Source organism: Hesperophylax consimilis, chromosome 23 (genome assembly GCF_061612785.1).
Source record: "Hesperophylax consimilis isolate HC1 chromosome 23, BYU_Hcon_1.0, whole genome shotgun sequence".
Taxonomy (NCBI): domain Eukaryota; kingdom Metazoa; phylum Arthropoda; class Insecta; order Trichoptera; family Limnephilidae; genus Hesperophylax; species Hesperophylax consimilis.
In genome coordinates, this window is record NC_142858.1 from 26,549,053 (window position 1) to 26,571,258 (window position 22,206).

A 22,206-nucleotide genomic window follows, 5' to 3' on the forward strand; every position below is an offset into this window, starting at 1 on the left:
TGTGAATATGCTTAAAATAAAGTAAAATAATGCTTATATATGGAATGTAATACGACAATTGGGTTTATTCTCTTTTTCACATCTATTTTTACAAGTTTTCATAGTACAAGTCAACATTTTGCCGTGTTATTTCGTAAAATGAACCGATGATGCCTCGACCATAGTTCGCACAAGAATGATGACGTCACGTTTTCAAATTTCACTTGAGGCCATACGCGAGCACAGCCGGCTCCAATGGAACCGGTATGGGGAGTGGGGATAATACGCTTTTAATCACTTAGGGCAGGTCTACTAATATTCATATGTCTATGGTGAGATCATACGAGTTGTTCCCAAATGATATCCAACCACATTTATCTAAATGCCATCGGCTTCAAGCTTTCCAGATTACCGTTGGAGAGAGCACATATATTATGATTAAAATAAATCAGTGCAGTGTTTAGAATATCGAGGTTTAACTGCACTGTGTATTATTTAACTAGCGCTAACACTGATATTTAGAGGATCCTTAAAATAAATAAACCACATATAAACCTTATCATGTTTTCATTTCCTTTTCTTTCTGTATTTTAAAGAAATATATCTAATGTATTTAAATTTTTCATGAAAACATGTACTTTACCTGGACTTACCAAAATCATAAAATGTAAAAAAATAAGAAATTAAGAATGTTAAGTAATAAAATATATTTATTTAACAAAATCCATTTTCTTGAGTACATAAATAAAATCATAAATAAATACATACATTGGGTAGGACCAGATAATCCATTGTAATAAGTGAGTGGGTAACAATGATAATTTCTCAAGCAAGAAAGAAAAATGAGAAAAAAAAATAATAAAAAGAAAAATGATAATAATAATAATGACTGTAGCCAGTTACTTAAGTGTAGAATAGAATAGTGTTTAATGTTGAACATGCATAGGCTTGGCCTTCTTTCACACATTACAACATAGAGTATATTATAGCATACAATGAACAGTGACCAATATTTTCCGATTTTTGCAATTTAATACAAATTTTTTTGTAAGAAAGACACACTTTTCGAAAGTTACATGTTTTCTTTGAAAGTTAACTCATAAATAAATGTGGATAGCGCTAAAAATATTCATAAATTTGTATTACAAAAATTGCAAAAATTAGAAAAATGGACTCTTTACCACTGGTAGCATACGATAGTAATGGTACATCGCGAGTTAATTGATATCACCATCAGCTTTTCAATATCTTTCTGAGGATGTGTAGTTTGGCACTTGTAACAATATGTTTATTGATCTTCGTCATCATTTACAATGTCATAGCTGGGGGACAGGGACTGGATGAAGGCCAGTGTTGCAGATTGGTGGAGGAGGACCTGACGAGGGTTCAGCTGCTTCATGCGGTACTTCACCTTGCCAACCGGCGGGGGGAACGGATCCCAGAAGCTCTTGAACTCGCCATTCTAAAATAAAAATTACAAGAGTTAGTCTCGGAATGTTAAATTTTAAAAAGTATATTTAATTACAGAAAAATAATTAAGTAGGCACTATCTTGGAACACATGAATAATAAAAACATTAACAATTACAATATAATAACAGTAACCCCAAAAAATAGACTTGAAAAGAATCACAACATTCATAAAATAAAATATGTCGGCAGACGGCAAACGGCTGGCGTGGTGAAGTCTATGGAATTACTGCCGAATAAAAACTCTCGTGTGCGCCGCATACCGCACTCCCGCCCTTTTTAACTAAAATTTGTTAACTGAGACATTTTGCATGGACTTCAGACAGGATTTTGTTCCCAATTAAATGGAATGGTGTCCCAGATAACCGAAGTAAATTAGTAATACTTTATACAAAATGAAAGAGTTTTTTGTTTTAAACCACTTTATTTTATTATATATACGTCGACCGGTTTCGGTTGTTCTCAACCTTCTCATCACTGGAACAAATAAACTATAAGTTAAACGAACAGTCCACCTTCATTAACCCTTCAAGCCTCTGGCATATTCTGTCAGAATGTGCAACCGAAACTGGTCGACGTATACATATATAATAAAATAAAGTGGTTTAAAACAAAAAACTCTTTCATTTTGTATAATGTCAAGACACAAAGTGTTTGCTTTCTTCGATAATTTAGTAATACTTTCATTATTTGGTTTTGGTTCCTTGGCCTATGGTCCAATTAACCGGCTGTCGCGATAAACCTATGTACAAATTAAGCGGAATCGACTGGTGATGAAAAATTCTAATAAATTACAAAATTAAAATATTTGGATTATTTAATAAAAACGGATTTAAATTAATTTCAAATAAAAATAATAATAAAACAAATAAGTTATGCATCAAAATTGATTCGGTAAATTTAGTAATTTTTCAGAAAGTGAATAACATATTTTGCATTGAACATAAAACAAGTATTTTATACTACGCAAAACATTGAAGTGTATAAAAACATTAGGGTTAAACGAAATAAAAGTTATGAGCTTCACTTTCATAGATGGCGCTGATTAAAATATTTTAGAAAAAAAACACTTTTGCATATTATGTTTTAAAATATTAAGATGAATTGTTCGTTTGCGGGTGTACATACAGATTAATATTAAATAGTATTGTCTGTACAAAAACTCACATATTTCAAGAAACGAATACAAATCAAATAATAATTCATCTTAATATTATAATATATTTTAATTAGCACCATCTATGAATGCGGAGATAACTTAATCATCTTAATGTAGGTATGTTATTAGGGTGGGAAGTTTTCAATATTTGTCTCCGAACCTTGAAAGTATGTTTTGGCCCATCCTAATTAACGCACATAATAATAGTACACGATGAATCTTAAATCGCATTTTATGTTGTAAAAGTGCTCGCACAATAATGACGATATTGTGTGACCGCTTCTACAGAACATCACATATTATACAAAATACACTAACTTCATCCAAAAGTTAATCAGGGCTGTGATAAGGAATAAATAAATATAAAATCGCAAATAGATTATCGCAAGAAAAAGCATCGCTTTTAATATTACCTCTTCGCCATTGGGCGCCATGACGTCTCTGAAGATGACAAAGTGGCGTTCAATGGCCAGCGGTGGCAGCCCAGTGAAGAGCTTCTTCATCTTCTTGAGGTTGTCCATATCCAGGCCTTCGGTGATCATGCGACTAGCGGTGGCCTCGGCCCACTCGCACAGTTCGGGCTCGCTCCACACGCCCTTGCAGCGGCGGATGTACGCATCGCCCAGTTGGGTAAGCGCTGGATTTATACTGCAACAATAAAGAAATGTTTTTATAAACCCTGATGAATGTTCGGGTTGAACTGAAAAGGGTTGGTTAGAAATATACATAATAAAGTGGTATTCAAACAAGTTATTTTATTTTTATTATTATAATTATGTTTACCCACAAAGTGTTTGCAACAAGTGAAAAATTAATAAAGAAATCGATATTAAAATTATAATACTAAAATGTTATTTCAAATGTCAATGACGTGGTGCTGATTTCTAACAGTGTAGAATATCTACAGTCGCTCGTGTCTGAAATGAACCAAGTGTGTATTTAGAATAAGTTATGAATGTAAATAATTCCAAAGTCATGGTGTTTAAAAAATAGACTACGACAGTGTCCAATATAGTTGTGAAAGATGAATACTTGGAGCAGGATGAGTTTGCATATTTGGAAGAAAGGTTTACGAGAGACGTAAAGGATGATAAGGACATTGGGAGAAGGGAAGCACGAAACTCCTTTAACCCTAGATAGTTAAGGTTCGTCAAAATGACAAGCGTCAAATCAACCTGTCTCTTTTGAACGCTGCTACAGAGAGTATACCCGTCACCTGTCAACTTAGCGGCATTTCGAGTCTCGTTCTCGCGATACAGAAATAGAGTTGGTTAATCTGAAATGGACTGTCACTGAGGTTTCAGCCTCTAGTTACTGGAGACCGATACATGGATTACATTTGAGAAATTATATATGTTTGTAGAATAGAATAAAGGAGATAAAATAACATACTATTGTTCTCTCTCCTCCCTGAAGTAAACGTGACTCCGAACTTCTTCGCGCAGTTTGAACTTCTTATCCTGTTCCACCAGAGGTATCAGGATGTGTGGGAAGTTCCTCAGGGCTGTCTTTAGCCACGTCTCTGCTTCGGTAAGATCCCCATCTGAAAAATAATTAAAACATCCACATTAATAAATATTATCACTTACAGTTGTTTACACTTTATCACCACTGAAGTCTCTTTAGTCTCTTCACTATGTCTAGTATGTTGTGATTGTGGGCGTGTCTGTGTGCCAAAAGAAAGGTCAATTTTATATTACTTGTAAAGAAATTGATCAAGCAAATCTTGAAATTCTTTCTTTAACAGATAATCAGTTCCATCTCAAAAGGTCTCAGGCAAATTGCTGATCTCTGCATTATTTCAAATCAATATGAAAATATGTTAATTTAATAGCATTTCTAATTTTTATTTATTTATTTATTTATTTACGGACAAATAGTCCATTAACAACATATTAATTACACGAATAAGTTTTATAAACAGAGATGACAGTGAAAGGAGAGCATATATAAATGAGGAGCGAAGACAATAACAATGACAATACATATACATGTCTTCAAAAAGTAGTTACTCTTAAACAAAATTATTTAAAACATTTCTGAATTCCATACTACTCTCATCTCAATTCGAGAGGTGTTTATTTTTCAAGTTGGTGTGCAAACTTTTTGATTGTCAAAATGTATTGAAGCTGAAACAAATAGATTCTGTTTTATACAAAAAAATGAAGGATTTAGATAAGGAATAATTTTTTACCGCCTTCCTTAGCCAACTTGTAGCATGCAAGGGCCATGGAATAAGAGGTGTTGGGCAGGAGAGTCAGGTTGCGGGTGCCATCCCAGTGCTTGAACACATCCACCAGCCACTTGTACTCCTTGCTCAGCAGAGCAAACTTATCCACAATGAGGATCATTGCCAGAGGGTCGGACTCATCCAGCGACAGGGAGAGCTTGCAGAGCTCCAGGGCGGTGCGGTTGCAGTTCTTGAGGGCTATCAAGCACATCTGCTTGGCGAGGGCGATGTGGAAGCTGCGGTTCTCCTGGTGGAAGTATAACAAGCGGCAGTTTCCCATGGCAAAGTTGAACGAGCTGTGGGCGGCGCTCTCCAGAAAGTACAGAGCCTGGGAAATCAAGTCGAGCTCCAGGTCTGGGTCATTCCTCGGCCTGGACATGTTGGCGCACTGCAATGACAAAATACATACTTATTCTCATTCAAGAATACATAAAATTAAAAAAATAAAATGAATAAAGATAAAATTGTGGGGTAATTGTTGCAAGTATATAACTCCAAAATCAACTTTTTCGAGTTACACACAAAATCATACCTTCATTCCTCGTGTAGGAATTCCACAAACATAATACATGATTTGTGGCATACTTGAACGACGTACGCACGTGTATGTCACACACACAAAGGATTTTTAATTTTTTAAAGATAAAGGTGAGCGTGACGCTTAAAACATATGTCTTACTAAAAAAAGTTCAGTTAAAAGGTGAACTCTGTGCAATTTACGCCCACAACGATTTTTCAAACGCTAACGGCGCTTTGTCAATTTTACAAACTTTTATAGTACTTGTTCATTACGACTGCGAAATTACTAAAACTTGTGTGCACCGTTCTAATGACCTCAGTTGGAAGCGAAAGTGTTTCTCAACATTAAAAAATCCTTTTTAAGAAAAACGTTGAGCCAGGACAGACTGAACGCACTATCAATGTTAAGCATTGAAAAAAGGTTAATTCAGTCTTTGCCTGATTTCAACACGAGAGTCGTAGAGGTCTTCACTAAACATAAGGAGCGGAAAACAGAACTTCTTTATAAATAGGTATGTACCTTTATTTAATTTATTTTTATTTATTATATTTTGACAACCGACCGCCACTGCCACTGAAATAGAGGTTACAATGCAACTCGCAATGGCAAGACCTAGAATTTACATCGCTAACCATTATTGTGTTGAGGGATTATAAATGTTTACCTGAATGAGAGAGTCCACGTGATAGGGGTACTCGTTCAGGTACGGGAATATGTGGTAAGATTGCGGGGTGTCGATGAGGTCCAGGAAGGTGTACTGCACGTCCTGGTAGAAGGGGCCATGTTCGTAGGCAAAGAACATCTTGCCATCCTCCGACGTTACCAGCCTCATGTTCAGCCCTGGACAAGATATTATAACCAATCAGTTACTACATACATACGAACCTTTGATATATGCCTCCAGATTGCAACAGTTCTAAACAAGGAGAGGCAAAGGCTAAAGAATTCTGGACAAAAGAGTACATAAATAAACTTAGGTGACTGCACATTGTGGAGTAACGTTTCGCGGTGAATTGTGAGCAGTGAATGTTCTTAGAACCGCCTTAGAAGTAGGGAACTAAAGAGAGATAGACCGGCATGAGAGTGGAAACGATTCCTAGGTGTGGCCGGAACTATCCAGTGTGAAAAATTGTGAGCAGTGAATGGTCGTAGAACCGCCTTAGGTGTAAGGAACAAGAGAGAGATAGACAGGCATGAGAGTGGTAATGATTCATAAGTGTGGCCTGTGTATCCAGTGTGTAGAATTGTGAGCAGTGAATGGTCCTAAAACTGCCTCAGGTGTAAGAAACTAAAGAGAGATAGACCGGCGTGAGAGTGGAAACGATTCCTAGGTGTGGCCTGAACTATCCAGTGTGAAAAATTGTGAGCAGTGAATGTTTCTAGAACCGCCTTAGATGTAGGGAACTAAAGAGAGACAGTCAGGCATGAGAGTGGAAACGATTCATAGGTGTGGCCTGTGTATCAAGTGTGAAGAATTTGAAAGCATTTTCATACTAGGGTAGGGGATGTCATTGGGTGATTGTCCGATTAAATTGTTAAAAGAGGAATTCAATCATCAATATACTTAAATTTACATTAGGACCTGGACATACACATGAAAGAATAAACTTACCAGTGGGTTTTCCATAGAAGTGCCAATCGTTCTTTGGCGTAACGAGACGAGACTTCAAGTAACGGGACTTGACCTTCTTAGCGTCAGGCTTTCTGGAAAGAGAATAAAATAATATATATAGAAGTATATCCGTGTCTGTCATAAAAACTGATGTTGTCTGCAGATTAAAGATCACAATGGCATTACCTTTTATTTTTATCCTTCCTCATATCGCTCAATTCGTTGGCAGGGTTCAGGTGCTTGTTCTCAATATAGAGTAAGGGCCGCACGGGTTTTTGTTTCTCTTCGCGACTGGGAGAAGCAATGGGGAGTTTGCTCAAAATCTTCTCCACTTCCAACAGAGACCGTTCCACTTCATCCTGGAAATAAAACATACATTCGTTGATTTTATTAATACTCTCTGGATTGTATATAGGGAATGGAAGTGTAAATATGTAAGTGTAGTGAAACTTCTATCTATCGTGTCTGAAGGGTCCCATTGAAATAAACTATGTTACTAATGTTTAATATTCTAAAAAGAGATACACATTGCACATATCATATAGTTGATACAAATGACAACTAAGGCCAGAAGCGACCACCAGCAGTAATCAATCAAGTAAGATGGTAGATTACATTATTATAATGGGGTAAAAGAATGTGTAGAGAAATCTATGTGGAATAAATTAATGACACACGTGGGAAAACGATTATTCAAGAAATGATCGGTCGATATTTTACGGTTCATGAATAGATACTGATTAACAGAGATAAACAGATTGGTGAGCAAAGTGAGGAGAGGACTTTCATTAGGTTTAGGTTGAATAACTTTAAAAAGAACTTGCATCTGCGCCGTCAGTGATGGAGCTTGAATTCTTCCTCTGGCCTTTACCATTTACTTTGGAAGGACGGCTGTCGAAGATCTCTTCATCATCAGTTAGTTCTGATGGCGTGAAATCCCCGAACCTTATTCCGGAGCAAGACGGACCAGGCTAAAATAAATTACAGTAGGTATTAATTATTTATGAACACAATTAAATTAAACCACCATTACATCTGAAGGCAGAGAGGATCCACAGCCAAACAACTCGGTCTTGGCACACACTCCTTGCTTCATTAACATACATACATCATTTCAGACACAAACAATCTGTTATTCTGACTCAAGTATCTGATTCATTGTGCCACGGCTTCCTCGGGCGTCCTAGACTTCTTCTATCATTGACATTCACGTCATATATTCTCCTTACACTTACCTTTCTTCATTCATTCGCTCTGCATGCTCAAACATTTTAAGCATCTCTTGCCTAATCTTACTCATTATGCTTCCATTAGCCTTGCATTTTAACTCTCCACATTGCCTCAGAAATCTAATTTTTCAGCATTCAGTCTACTTTCATCTTTCCTCTGGCAGTTCCTTAATTCTTTAATGGCTGAATAGTAGCAGTGTGAAACTTATTACGGTAAAATATTTATACAATTGAATTTTTAGGGTATTGTTAATGAATGAGACAAACCTGTCCCAAATAGTCAATGGCCTTTCTTGCTTTCTTGGTTTTCTTCTTTTTGGACTTCTTCTTTGGTAAATCCAGATTTTCCTCAGACTCTTTGGGTTCCCCCTGAGACTCGCTAGAGCTGGATGGCTGCACCGCCTAAACAATCATTAAAAAGAATAACTCTTGAGTTTTTAAATAGAAACCTGAAACATTGACGAAACAACAAAGACAAAATAAAAACAGCAAATTGACTAAATAATTTTATGGGAAGAGAAAAATTATAATGGATTGGTATTCTTTGATTTGCAAAATATGGTGCAGTAGGCACCTTGCACAGAGAAAGGATCATGTGGTGAAAATGCATAGGATTTGCATGATAAATGAAACCAATCCAATATTTTAACATCTCTAATTTGTGTAATATTTTCAACAGGTTACCATATTTGAATAAAGTCACCAGACACAAATTTTCAAAATGGTCTCCAATTAATCAGTTTATAATTTCATTGTATTCTTCTTCCAATATGTTTCAACAATAAGTGCTTACGAAATTTAATATGGCACGTTCTTGATTAAATAAGCGTACAAAACAATTTCAAATTACCTTGAAAGGATTAATCTTCGGCTGGCTAACTCGAAAGATCTCATCATCTGAAGAGTCGTGAACCTCCAGCGGTAACTCCTTATTGTTTCGCATCTTCCTCAGAGCACGCGACATCTTTAACAGTAGGTTACTTCAGATGTGACAGATGAACACGACACGAGAAAGACTTTACTGTGGGTTAAGGAGTGTAATCACATTATCATCCAGACGGAAAACAAATTGCAGCGTCCTGTGTGCAAATGGGTGCACTCGATCGATTGAGAGGGACCTCGGGCGCAACAGGAACTCTGTTCGACAATGCACTAATGTTCAGCGATTGAATATCAGCGTCTGCGTCTGCGTCAGATTGAAAAAAAACTATTCCGTAATATTATCACACAACCGTGACATGCAATGGTTTCACTTAGCCCTGTAGTTCTATAAATGGCTGGCAATGTGGAAATTTTAGATTATATGCTCATTCAGAAAAAGTACTAATATTAATCGATTGAAATAATATTATTGTAGACAATGTGTTCAGACACGACAGTAACGTCAAATACGTCAGATACAAGATAAACACTTTCAATTTTGATGTCGTTATCTATGGCAGTTAGAGGTGAAGCGTATATACTAGAACCGATCTTAGGAACAGATATCTCAAAGATACTTTCGTACTTAGTATTTGTTCTTAAGTATCGCGCGTCTTGCGAGTATTGCGAGTCTTGCGCATCTACCGCGTCCCGTATACGTAATACTCGCCAGACCTACAGGATGAAAAAAAAAGTGGGCAATTATTTTCTTGGAAATTCTCCAGGTAACCGCCCCCCCCCCCCTTCACGGATTTGAAAAAAAAAATGTGGGGAATTCTTATGGCTAAAAATTCTCCAGCAACCCATGGATTTGAAAAATCATTGTGGGGAATCATATTTCGGAAATGTTGTTTGAAAATTGTGTGGGGAATTATTTTCCTCGTCAATTCTCTAGTAACCCTCCCCCCCCCCATGGTTATGAAAAAAATATTGCGGGGAATCCAGTACTGAATGAGCAATACCCAACACAAAAAAGGCATACCATCATTTTTGTACGAGTGCAAAACACTAGGGAACAGGTATTTGGAGTAAGTATTTATTATAAGGTATATAAATATGATACATTCGTATGGCAACATTTTGGTAAGTAAGTACTTCATAAATTTACAATATGAACAAAACCAATGTTTTCATTGATATGTACATATATATTGTTTATTCTTTATGCCCATTTTCTTTGACAACGAATTTGAATTCTTATACTTCATTCTTCAAGTCATTCTTCGACAATAGTAATAATACAATATTTCATCACCACTGACGTAAAAACCTGGACACTAAACAAAAATCACAAATAAAATGTTTTTCACAACATTTTCTTTAAGAAAGACAAACATTCCCGAGTTATGAATAACCTGATAATATTTTAAAATGTTGTGTTCTGATGGAGGACTCAGCTAGCCTAGGAATTGAACACACTACTTCTGGTTAGGATTCAAAGTGATGTCGACTCAGCCACAGACCGGTTATTTACATACATAACCTTAAAAAACATGTCAAACCTAGTTCTTCATTGTTTTTAAAAAAACGGCGCTTTAAAAATAATCAATTTATTTTAATTTATAACCTTCACAACTTACTATAAGTCAGAAAATAAATAAATAAAATACATAAATTAAGTTTTTATGCGCCCTTGATGTGATTTTCTCACGAAAACGGCGCTATACAAATCTCCAATACGCTGTAATCAGCTGGGGAGCTGCATACAAAACAAATCTACTCCAACACTCCAAATTATTTAACCCTTCACATAAACCGAAATCTAAAATAGGTATTAATCTTTCAATGGTTTTTAGTTTCGGTTTAATTAAGAAATAAAAAGTAACTTAAAAAACTATGTGAACACTAATAATATGTAAAAACGTAGCGTGAAGAAAATACGTAAAATTTTCAGTTTTTTTAATGAAATAGCTTTCAGTTATCTTATGGTTATCTAACTGATGCAAAGTGTTTTTAAATAATATTTGCCTTTTGATCGTATTTCACTTTTACGTATTTATTCCTCATAACATAATATTTTAATAATAATATTATTATAAACTTTATTTTGTGTTTACAATAATGTTCTCCAATAATACCTTACCTACGTAAAAAGCACAGAAAAATTCTTAAATAATGACATTATCGCCAGTTGTGTTGTGATTGGTTTATTTATGGTTGTGTTTATCCGTGGAATCTGTGGTATTGTATAACCTAGATCTGTCAGTGTCGTATTTTAGTATTTTGTGGCTCGACTTCGTCTAAGCGACTGTAGAATATTTAGAATTAGTTATCGATATAAACACACGAGCCGTGTTATTGAAACGAAAATAGCTTTAAGAGATTAAACAGTTTCTTTGTGTACTTTACCAAGCCATGTCAATTTTTTCAAACGGCAAAATGATTGGAAATATGATCAACCAAAATAGTAGAAACCTTACATTTCTACGCAGGTTAGTATTTCCGTTTGGAATTATGTTATCAATTAACACGTTTTAATAACCAATAATTAGTACCGCCGTTTTACACAGGGTATTTTTTACAAACTTTCTACGCATAGTTTTGATTTATTATTGCATTTTGGTACTTAAAATCATATAATTTTAACGATTTTACTAGATTTTCACTTAAGAAGCGGGCTGACAGTGATGCCTATTCGTTATAAGATTCAAATTCAATTGTGGAAACTTGTTTTACATTTTCTGTATCTGATAAATGTTTGATAAACTCCCAAATTGACTGTTGTTGAATAACATCTTACTGTTTATTTGTTTGAATTATAGTATACGTGGAGTGTTCTTCCTGGGTTTGTTTGAATATGTGAAATTTTTGATTTAGGTCTATTTTGTCACTTATTCTGATTTTACGACATTTATGGGTATGTGGTGGTTTAAGGTACTCTGGCTGCCCAAGAGCTGTGGAATATTTCAGCATTCGTATTTATTTTAAATGCTTTTATTTTGAAATGTATGTCACACACAGTGCCGGCCCTATGCAGGCGCATTGGAGTAGTTTGCCCCAGGTGCCGACATGCAAAGGCGCTTATAATACCTCGTACAGCGCCCTTGCCGTTTGTACTAGCGCCAGGCGCCGTTTGGCTCACGGTCCGCCCTGGTCACTGGTTGTAAAGATAACTGATACTTCTTCTTTCCTATGGTGGGGGGGTCAGGGGGGACATCTAGGTCTGCGAGCCATTCTAGGGCCCCAGGCGTCGCCATGTGAACCTCATCAATCCCGCCGGGGAATGAATGGAGTTTGCATTCGTTGACCACATGTTCGGTGGTCTGCACCGCACCACATTCACACATCGCCGACTCTTTAAGGCCCCATCTGTGCATCATGTGGCACAGCGGCTATGGGAGCACCTTAACCTATTGATGGCGGACCAGGTTTTGCGAGGCAATTAAAACCCAGGCTGTCTCTTGGTGGTATCCTGTATGAGATGGACATTTCCCACGTTGGCATGATACTGGAACTGATATGTACTAGCTTTGTAGTACTCCGTACAGACCTTGCTCGTTTCTGTTGTTGATTTTATTTCAGGGGACTATTCCTTACAAATAATAGGCATGTTTGTCAGTGCTAATATTCAATATGTTTCAGGAATTTGAGCACCTCCAGCACGATGTGGCAACAGAAATCATCGCCCGATGGCCAAACCAGGCTGCAGCAGATGGTTGTGAAAAGTTACGTCAGATACATGAACAACTATGAGTCTAAGCTGGAGAAGAGGTTTCCGGCCGCTATGAAAGTGTACAAAGTGTTTAAGAATGGAATCCACAGTTTCTTCTTGGACCTGAAGACCTTTGTGAATGTGAGACTAGCGGTTTTGAAGCTAAACAAGGATGAAGGCTTCCATAGTCTTACAAGAAGAGAAATTGAACTCTACGATCAGATGCCAAAAGACATGTGGAAAATTGCTCCAGTGTTATTGCTATCTGCATTGCCCTTCGCAAATTATGTTGTTTTCCCAATAGCGTGAGTAAAATTATTTTTCTATTATCATACAATTTTATTTTTTATTATTATAACGACTATTTAAACATTGTGCATACAAAATATGATAGTAAATTTTATTTCTTATTCCTCCTCACTAGGGTTTCCTTTACTGAGGCAGACTAAAGTTATTCATTTCTATTTTATTTTTTTTTTTCATTTTTTTTTTTTTTTTTTTTTTTTTTTTTTTACAGTAATACCGCACAAGAGTCCCAACTGCTCCCGTCTGGAGCGAGTGAGACTATGGCATCCCCAATTGGGGTATGTTGTGAGGCTGAGGGTATTAGGGAGGGGAGGGAGATGGGGAAGAGGAAGGTGGGGAAGTACCTGGCTATTCAGATCTGGTCACCAAACACGGCTAAAGCCATTTCAAGCAACGTTTCAATTCTGAATGGTGGTCTTACACCAGGGCGATACTGAGAGTATCTTCCACTCGTCATTAATCTCTTTCAGCCAGATTTTTATTCTTTATCTGTAATCATTAAAATTTTCTATTCGCTTTATATCTAGGGAAGGATATTGTGGAGTTTTGTCGCAAAATAAATGTAGATTCTTTGTCGGAATGTGGTTTTATGATTTGGAATATTTTTTATGTCATTGTGATTTGATCTAGTGTAATGCATAGGCGGTATTGTAGAGGATTCAGTATTTTTGAATAGTTTCAATAGTATATTTTTAGCATATATCTGTTGTACATTTGGTACATCAAAACTATTGAAAATTTCCATCAAAGTCGTTCTTATCGTATGGAATCGTGTGTGCGTCGGCGTGGCGCACGGATGGTTGCATTTAAAAAAAAAACGTATATTTTAATATTAAATAATTGATAGAAACAAACGGCAAACGCAAGCAAGTGATAAATAATCATGGCAAACCTAAGTAGTTGCAGATTCGTCATAAACGAAGTTCTGGCTTTCATTTAATAAAAGGTTGAATTGATGGATGACATTAGTCTAACCCAAGTGTGATATGTTTACGGAATAAGATATCGACTATGCAAGAACTCTACCTACGAGTATTCTAGGCCAGCCTCTAGGCCCCTCGACGAGGAGAATCGGTGAGGGATAAAAGAAAAGGTCAATAACTGATTTGATTAAATACATGAGAGAAACTGACGGCAAACTTCTGCTGAAATTTGTTGTTTTAGACATTAATAAACTTCCGCCAGTAATGTTTGATCACGTAGATGATACTATTATGTTAAAAGAAATAAGAATGTTGAAGAACGACATGCGTAATCTAAAACTGAATGCACTGAACGATAACTTTGCAACTTGCGAAGACGTTACAAAAATTCGACAAGATTTTAAAACAACATATTCATTGAATATTAACAGAGATGATACAATGACATCTGTTGACAATGTGGCAAGTACAAGTCAAGTCCACCTGTAGCAAACTAAATCATCAGGTGAACATCAAGCAAACGATGCCATCTATCAATAACCTCTCAAACAATGTTAAATCAAACGAGCCCACCCAAAAAAACAATGTGTGGAATAAATATTGTCTATGGTTGCGCATTTTTTTTTGAGTTCAAAATTTGTCTCAATATTTGTATAAATATGGTTAAATAGAGTACCAATTTGTTTCATACAAAAAGTCTGATGATCTAGTGAGTGGTTTATTTATGGATGTCTCACTTTCTTCCAGAGATCGTTTATTATTGTTTTATTATATTCACATTATGTTGTTGTGTATGTACGGACTCCCTTAACAACCCTATCCTAATATAACTGATGATCTCTCAATTAGCGTCTCTGACATGTATGACTTATATGATATTATTTTTAGAATTTCTTTGATGACTCGAAATTTAATGAAAGGTTCTCTTACTTTTATGGGTGAGCCTGACCTTTAGTAAAGTTTAACATATTTTAATCTAACAATTCCATTGTGTACCGTTTGCACGGAGACAGAAATGCTTTTGGCTGGGGTGGTACAATCGTATCATATCAAATTCAGTCTATCTTGCTTCCTGTTCTGACAGATATATGATAAAATATTCTCTTTCCAGATACATGTATCCAAAAAGGTTGCTCACTTCTCATTTCTGGACCGACGAGCAGAAACGGGAATTCAGGAATTCATACATGAGTGAAAGGTTAAAGAATAGTTCTCCCCTGATGAAATCCTTGCAGTACCATTCCAAGTACATCAAAGACACAAAGGTGATCCCCAAGTGGACGGGAGTCATGCAACTGCTGCAGGGAGGAAGACAACCTTCGGTGCAGCAACTAATTGAGTGCAAGCATTTATTTGTTACAGGTCCCTACAGCATTTCAAACCTTCACTTTGTGCATAGAGTAAGTTTTATTACCACTTACCACTTTACATTTATATACTTACTTTAGTTCAGCCTTTAATGCCATTCATTTATTTTCTATTACTTGCACTACCATGCAGCGGAAGTTATTTGTGTATTTTGTATAGCATTATTTAGCACTGTTTTAACAATCTTTATACGGAAGGAACTACGTAGCTACTTTTATGATTTTTTAATTAATTATTATTTCAAACTTCCATTGCTCACAGCAGAGATAACATTGCATTGACCTATGAATTTCAGACAGATATTGTTGCAAATATTTCATGACACCATTGTCTGGGAGCTTTTATTGGGACATACAATAAAAATGTCTGTTTTTTTAGTTATGTTCAATATTTTACAGAATTTATTAAAATATTTCGACGGTCCTAAAGAATAATGTTTGATGTGAAAATTGTAATTTTGAAGTAGAGCTGTTTAAAGTTTCGTTTTTGCATTTTTACTGTTTTGAGGTACAGAAATATTGAGTTGTTTGATATTTTGCATTAATCCAAAATAACTGAAAATTGTATTATCAAAAACAGTCAAAATGCAGAAATTAAACTTTAAACATCCCTACTGCAAAACTACAAATTTGCACATTCGACATTGTTCTTCGGGACCATCGATTTCCATTATTACCAATAATATTCCTTTTTTGTTTCTTATCATATTCAATAAATTACCTATTTGGTCTGATATTGAAAGCCAGCTTTTTTGGCTAAGGTGTTTTTTTGTGACGGTAAGATTTAGAAATCAATTAACACACTTCAGGCAGGTATCTTTTGCGCCGGCGGACCGCTGGCGATGGGCGAAAATAAAGGTCTTGCGCAAATTATTTTAATTTGTTTTAAATCGCTATATCTTCGAAAATAATGAAAATATTTTAATAAAAATTTCTACATACTAATTCAGCATACCCAAGCTATAAAATGACTAACCGAAAAATTACTCATTTTATTAATCTTCAAACGCATTGCTTATCAAGTGTCAGGTATTAAATAATAAAAGGTCCCTTTGTTGAAATACCGATGTACACGAAATACTCGGATATTAATATAAAAAGAAGAATTGTATTGCGATTTGATAATCATGTACATATAGTTGCGACCTTTAGAAAGAGATTGGCATATAATATTCATACGAAAACATTGGATAATTTATTTTTTTCTGCTTTTGAAATGTAGCCGGCGCAAAAGGTAAAAATACCTTTCCCGTCCTTAACCAACAATCGACCGAACAGGTAGCAATACCTTTCCCGTCCGAAGTGTGTTAACATGATAATAACAAAATATTTTGCTGTGATTCTGAACTGTAAATAACAAGCGAATAAGTATACTTTTGAAGGTCAAAATAACTCCGACAGTACAAAAAAAGAATAGAAAACTATAGCAAATGTTATTTTATATTTGCTGATGAAATGTCAAAGATATATAATATATCTTTAATTGTGTTATAATTATGAAGCAGATCTAAATAAGTCACCATTTGAAAATAACAATTTATTTAATTTTATTTTGAAAGTTAAAACTTTTTCTTAAAACATTTCGCATTGTAACCCTTTACCCTTCACCTTTACGAAAAGTAGTTTCAAGTACATAATACATAACACATACCCGAAAGATTTTACCCGGCGATTCCTGAACACATTTGGAGTTAAAAAAAAGTAATTTTGCTGTTCGTTGATATATTTTTCAATCACACATCACCACAACACATTTCAATCATATGGGTACAACCACTGTCAACGAATAACGTGATACGCGCTCCGCCTCGCCCGTGTGGTTCTGCTGGAACAGTATGGAGTGTGTATCACGTGATGCATTAGGTTGTGCCCAGTGGCGACGTGTGATGGAAAAATATTTTTTATTTTAATTGACAACAAAATGACATCGATATTCTTATTCCAAATATGCTCAGGAATATGCAAATATATGTACGTAAAATAAATTTTTGGAACCCGGAATGAATCACATTTGATGACCATTGTAATATCAACTATCAGCACCATTTTAATTTTTTAATATTTGTATGTTACATTTATATGCTGATTCCCAGCAGATTTTAACTTTTTTTATATAATCATGATCAGCTGAGATGATTATACTTGACAGCTGATCACAATTTCAACAAAAGCTGAAAATCTGTGTTTAATGGTGACCCTGCAAATGTAAAAGTTCTCAGCTGGTCGATTTGATTTTCGTGATGAAGATTGAAACACCCTAATCTAAGTTGATCGTGTTGTTCATTGGCGAAACATAATGCGTATAATCCCACCAATCAGGGCTTGCTGGCTTTGAAACCAAGAACTATAGATGAGCCGGTTATTTCCATGATAACTCAATTCAACACACCTTTAAAAAGTGATATAAAATATATGAAAAAAACTAGAATATAAACCTAACTTACAAGTTTTTATTTCATCACTTTTCATGACTTTATAACACTTTTTAAAAGTGTGTTAAATTGTCAATTTGCTGAGTTATCCGGTCACGGAAATGTAATTTTATTAATGATTTCTTTATTTCACCGTCTGAAATTTCTGCATTCCTGGAATAACCTGCTTTCTATCGTTACTGTGTTGTCTTATTATAACATGAATTATGTCAAATTGTAAAGCGGACATCAATATGAATTTTTATTTAGCGAAAACCACCAGTATTTTCACCTTACCCAGGATACATTGATATTTAATATTTCCAACAGAAATACTTGAAGAGATTGAAATGAAAATTCACTCATTAAAATTGCTTTAAATAAGTTGCAATTCAACTGCCTGAATATTCCGGTAGGGTGAAAAAAGCTGTTTAATGTCTTTATGGTTATAGATTTGCATTATTATATTTGTCATTTGACTCCCTTCAACCATAACCCAGTCCAAGTGACCTATACTACATTCATCTATATTATGTTTTGCAGCGCCATCTCTTGAGACTACATGGCCTCTCGATGGGATTCAATCCAACCGGAACATTATACAAGAGGGCTTTTCTTTTAAAAGAAATGGACAAAGCCATCGTACGAGAAGGCGGGGTGATGAAGATGAAAGAAGAAGAAATAAAGAATGCATGTTATCTGCGGGGATTTTCCACAACACAATTATCCGATGAAGATATAATAAACCTTTTAGAAAAGTACATAATGCTATCCAAAACTGTTACAAAAGAATCATTTTCGTTCTTGTTACATAGTCCAGTTTTACTGGGTTACAATTTACCACACTATCTACCAAAGAATTAAAGTTATAGGCCATTACTTAGATGCAATAAGAATTTATAATAATAATTAGGATCACAGATTATATTTATGGACTGAGATTTAGTAAATTCACATCAAGCCTACATTGCACAAGACCAATGAGCAACTTATGCTTGATCTGCTTAGATATAGCCGCATTAGATATTATGTATAGATGATAAAAGATCACTCTTAATCTAGTCTGCTCTAGTCTGTAGGCTTTAACTCATATGAAGTGGTATTTAAGAGATGTTTTTAACATCATGTCACTATTTGGAGATATTTGCCATTGTGTACCTACATACATTTGATTCAAAGTCAACTAATTTATTTAATCGAGTAATAGTATTGTCACCACTAAAGTAAAATGGCATTTTTGCAATTTCACTGAATTCAATTGAGGCGCACCAGAAGAGTGGCCCAACCAACAAAAATTTTAATCAGAAAAAACATCAGATTGTTAAAGATTTTTGTCAAATCTGTGAAGCCTCAGTGGCCCAATTTTAGTTTTCACGGATTTCAAAGGATGGCGCTATATACTATCATTCTTCCATAAAATCAGTTATGTACTAATTTTTAACAATTTGATGTTTTCGCTGATAATGAATTTTTTGTGGTTGGGCCATTTTTCCGCTGAGCACCTCAATTATACATTTAGTTTTATTTTTACTTTAAACATATGTCATTTCTGAATTGCAATACATGAATTCACAATTTATTATTATTTATAATGAAATTGCTTGTATTAATTTGTAAAATACTTTTAAATTACAATATAAAAATATTCAAATATTATGTACACAATTCGTGATAAGTGACCTGCGTTACATGGCAATTTTCACCTTATTGCCACTAGTGCTAAGAGTGGGTGATTTCTTTTGAAATCGGAGAGTTCTTCGCCTGAACTACAACTATTTTGTACACAAGTGACCCTTTTCCATGGGGTTGACAATATATATTTTGCATTTAGTATTCGATGAGAAGCTTCTCTTATCACACTGTCACTGTGCATTCACCATAATATGTACAATGCCATCACTGCAGGTAGTTTTAAAACTAAGGCACAATCTATCTTGCCTGTAACTACATAGTTCTAAGGTTATTTTCTTGAGGCTGTGAGCTTTCCTGTGTTCTCTATATGTATATATTTCGATAACAATATTGGTTTGCAATACCAACCACCACAGGAAATATTGAAAAAAAATCACATGCTGCAAATTTGCGGCAGAAATTCAACAGGATAGACAGTGCCTTATTTGTTAGAATTTAGTAAACAAATTTATAAAACAAAGCAATATAATTTATAGATTGAAGAATGAGGCGGTTAGCGTAGAAGTAAACCAAGCCTAAATAACTGAACTCTTCAGGCCGCAGGGATATTCTATCAGAAGGACGGAGTATTTCTGCATTGCAGCAAAATTAAAATAAATAGAATATTTCTCAACGTATCCGAAAACTGTTTTTAAAAGGTGGTGAAATACGCTTTCACATTTTATTATTACAAATAAACATATATATTTTTTTAATATTGAATGTTGAACATAAAAAAAAATTAAAATGGCTCTCTTTAAAAGTTGATAATAATTCTTGTTCAATATTAATAATTACTTGTTCTAAGCCATTTCTGTTTAATGAAACATATAATTTAAAACAGCCTGAAATTGCTAACCCAATTGATGTGTTCTTGTGGGGTCACCTCAATTCTCCGCTGACGGCCTCAAATGTTTTGGTAGGTGTACATTAGATAGAGTCAAAATAATTATTGTGATAACGCTAATACTTTATGAAACAAAATGTACATAAATATTAATAAATGTATATAATAAATATTATATATTATGTTTTTTGTGCACAGCGCCAATAGTGTGATGTTAATGATTGTTTGTTGGGTAGTATGTATATATATTTTGAACTTGCTCCCTTTTCATGCATTTGTTCTGATGCTGAAAAGTGTGACTTTTGACATCAAAATTTTATGAAGTTCTAGAATTTTAATACACAAAACATTTAACATGCTATATTTATATTTTTGATTGATGTAGGTTTCCAAATAGGTTAATTAGGTTTTGATGAGATATTATTATTAAGTGAAAGGCTCAGAAAGGAACATTGTTTTTGGCTTACTTTGATTATTAGAGCAATAACGTAAACCCGCTTTTGGTCTACATTTTTATTACAAAGTGGATACGTTTATGTTTAGTTCCCGTGAGCATTTCGGACATAGGTCTATTGTATTATAGGCGTATCTCCTATTTTACCTCATTCCTTTAACAGCAACCCGGTTCCTTTTATAAGTCCACCAGGGTTGTCTGGCTTGGATATGAGGCATCTAGATATATCAATGTGTCTTCCCAAGTCCCATCTCTCCTCTCCACTCCTCCTTGGTTCCCTGAAGGCCCCACGAGGGAAGAGGACCTCATCTCTCCTCTCCACTCTTTCTTAGTTCCCTGAAGGCCCCGCGAGGGAAGTGGGCCTCATCTCTCCTGTCCACCCCTCCTTGGTTCCCTGAAGTCCCCATGAGGGAAGAGGGCCTCATCTCTCATGTCCACTCCTCGTTGGTTACATGAAGGCCTTTGGTCTACAATAATTCTTCATATTTAAGTATTACCTGGAAAGGATAATTAGATATATACATAACAAACTAAGTAATTTGTCACAATATTAGCAAGGAATTGAATATGACGTTTAGTAAATAGGTCCCAATGGTCGAGTGGTTAAGATGCCTGTCCCTGTAAGATCCTGGGTTCGATTCCTAGTTGTTACCGTTATCTTTTTATTTTTCTGTGTCTTGTTTTTTTCATGTTTAGTTTAGATTTATTAGTGTTATCTAGAATATTTTGAATCAGTTTGAACCCATGTCAATAACAAAAATAAATTTAAAAAATGTGCACTCTTTAAAATGATTTGCCTGTACAATTTGACATGTCTAGACTAAGGATGGATTGTTTCACAGAATTTGAACAATTCATCAAATTTCAAAGTAAATTTACTAGTTCTGTGAAGGATTTATTCAAGTTATATTATTATATCAATATTGGCCATTTGCTTTAGAAAACTGAAATAATAACAGAACTTGGGTAAAACCTTCACAGAACTTGAAAACCAGCTTTGAAAAATGATGAATATTTCAAATTCCGTGAAACAACCCGTCCTTAATGTTATTTTTTGAGGTAGGATAATTTATTTATGTACCTACTGTTCACAAATTTACATCTATTGTCCCTAGAAAATCGTTATATTAACGAATCTTATTTCACAATAATCCGTCTGAATTCACAGACCCAAAAAAAGGTTAGAAAAATTATTAAAGACAGAACTAACTTAATAAATAATAATAAATTAATGATAAGTTAGTGAAATTTTTTTGTTATTTTTCTGCATTAGGTACCAAAAATATTTGTCATTTTAATATTATTATTATAATATATTATTAATAAATTGTTATTTTGTTCTGTTAAGTAAGAAGCAAATATGTTGTGCTGCAAGAAATTAGTTTTCATTGGTGTATATTATGAACTTAGTAAGCATTTACCTGTAGAGTTTGCAAAATAAAATATATGAGTCAAA

General features: G+C 34.8%; 2 protein-coding genes across 2 annotated transcripts; one reads left to right on the top strand and one right to left on the bottom strand.

The window, feature by feature from the left end:
* Positions 1–261: 261 nt before the first annotated feature.
* Positions 262–9,604, bottom strand: Nulp1 (Nuclear localized protein 1). The gene is made up of 10 exons (XM_089645840.1): positions 9,049–9,604; positions 8,466–8,600; positions 7,794–7,940; positions 7,156–7,328; positions 6,970–7,061; positions 6,022–6,197; positions 4,802–5,225; positions 4,000–4,150; positions 3,021–3,255; positions 262–1,441 (listed from the first exon to the last, which is right to left on the bottom strand). The coding sequence occupies exons 1-10, from the start codon at positions 9,160–9,162 to the stop codon at positions 1,268–1,270; spliced, it is 1,821 nt and encodes a 606-aa protein (XP_089501966.1). The 5' UTR covers positions 9,163–9,604; the 3' UTR covers positions 262–1,267.
* Positions 9,605–11,338: 1,734 nt separating this feature from the next.
* On the top strand, positions 11,339–21,462 carry LOC149412501 (LETM1 domain-containing protein 1). The gene is made up of 4 exons (XM_089645743.1): positions 11,339–11,551; positions 12,702–13,076; positions 15,112–15,400; positions 18,322–21,462. Exons 1-4 carry the CDS (start codon positions 11,475–11,477, stop codon positions 18,640–18,642), a joined length of 1,062 nt encoding a protein of 353 aa, XP_089501869.1. The 5' UTR covers positions 11,339–11,474; the 3' UTR covers positions 18,643–21,462.
* Positions 21,463–22,206: the final 744 nt, after the last annotated feature.

Bases quoted from the DNA above. Each gene is read 5' to 3' on its own strand.
- Nulp1 (XM_089645840.1), bottom strand. From the start codon at position 9,162: ATGTCGCGTGCTCTGAGGAAGATGCGAAACAATAAGGAGTTACCGCTG. The intron at 8,601-9,048 runs GTAATTTGAAAT...ATGATTGTTTAG, and splicing joins CGAAGATTAATCCTTTCAAG to GCGGTGCAGCCATCCAGCTC. The intron at 1,442-3,020 runs GTAATATTAAAA...TTTTTATTTTAG, and splicing joins TGGCGCCCAATGGCGAAGAG to AATGGCGAGTTCAAGAGCTT.
- LOC149412501 (XM_089645743.1), top strand. From the start codon at position 11,475: ATGTCAATTTTTTCAAACGGCAAAATGATTGGAAATATGATCAACCAA. The intron at 11,552-12,701 runs GTTAGTATTTCC...AATATGTTTCAG, and splicing joins AACCTTACATTTCTACGCAG to GAATTTGAGCACCTCCAGCA. The intron at 15,401-18,321 runs GTAAGTTTTATT...TATGTTTTGCAG, and splicing joins ACCTTCACTTTGTGCATAGA to CGCCATCTCTTGAGACTACA.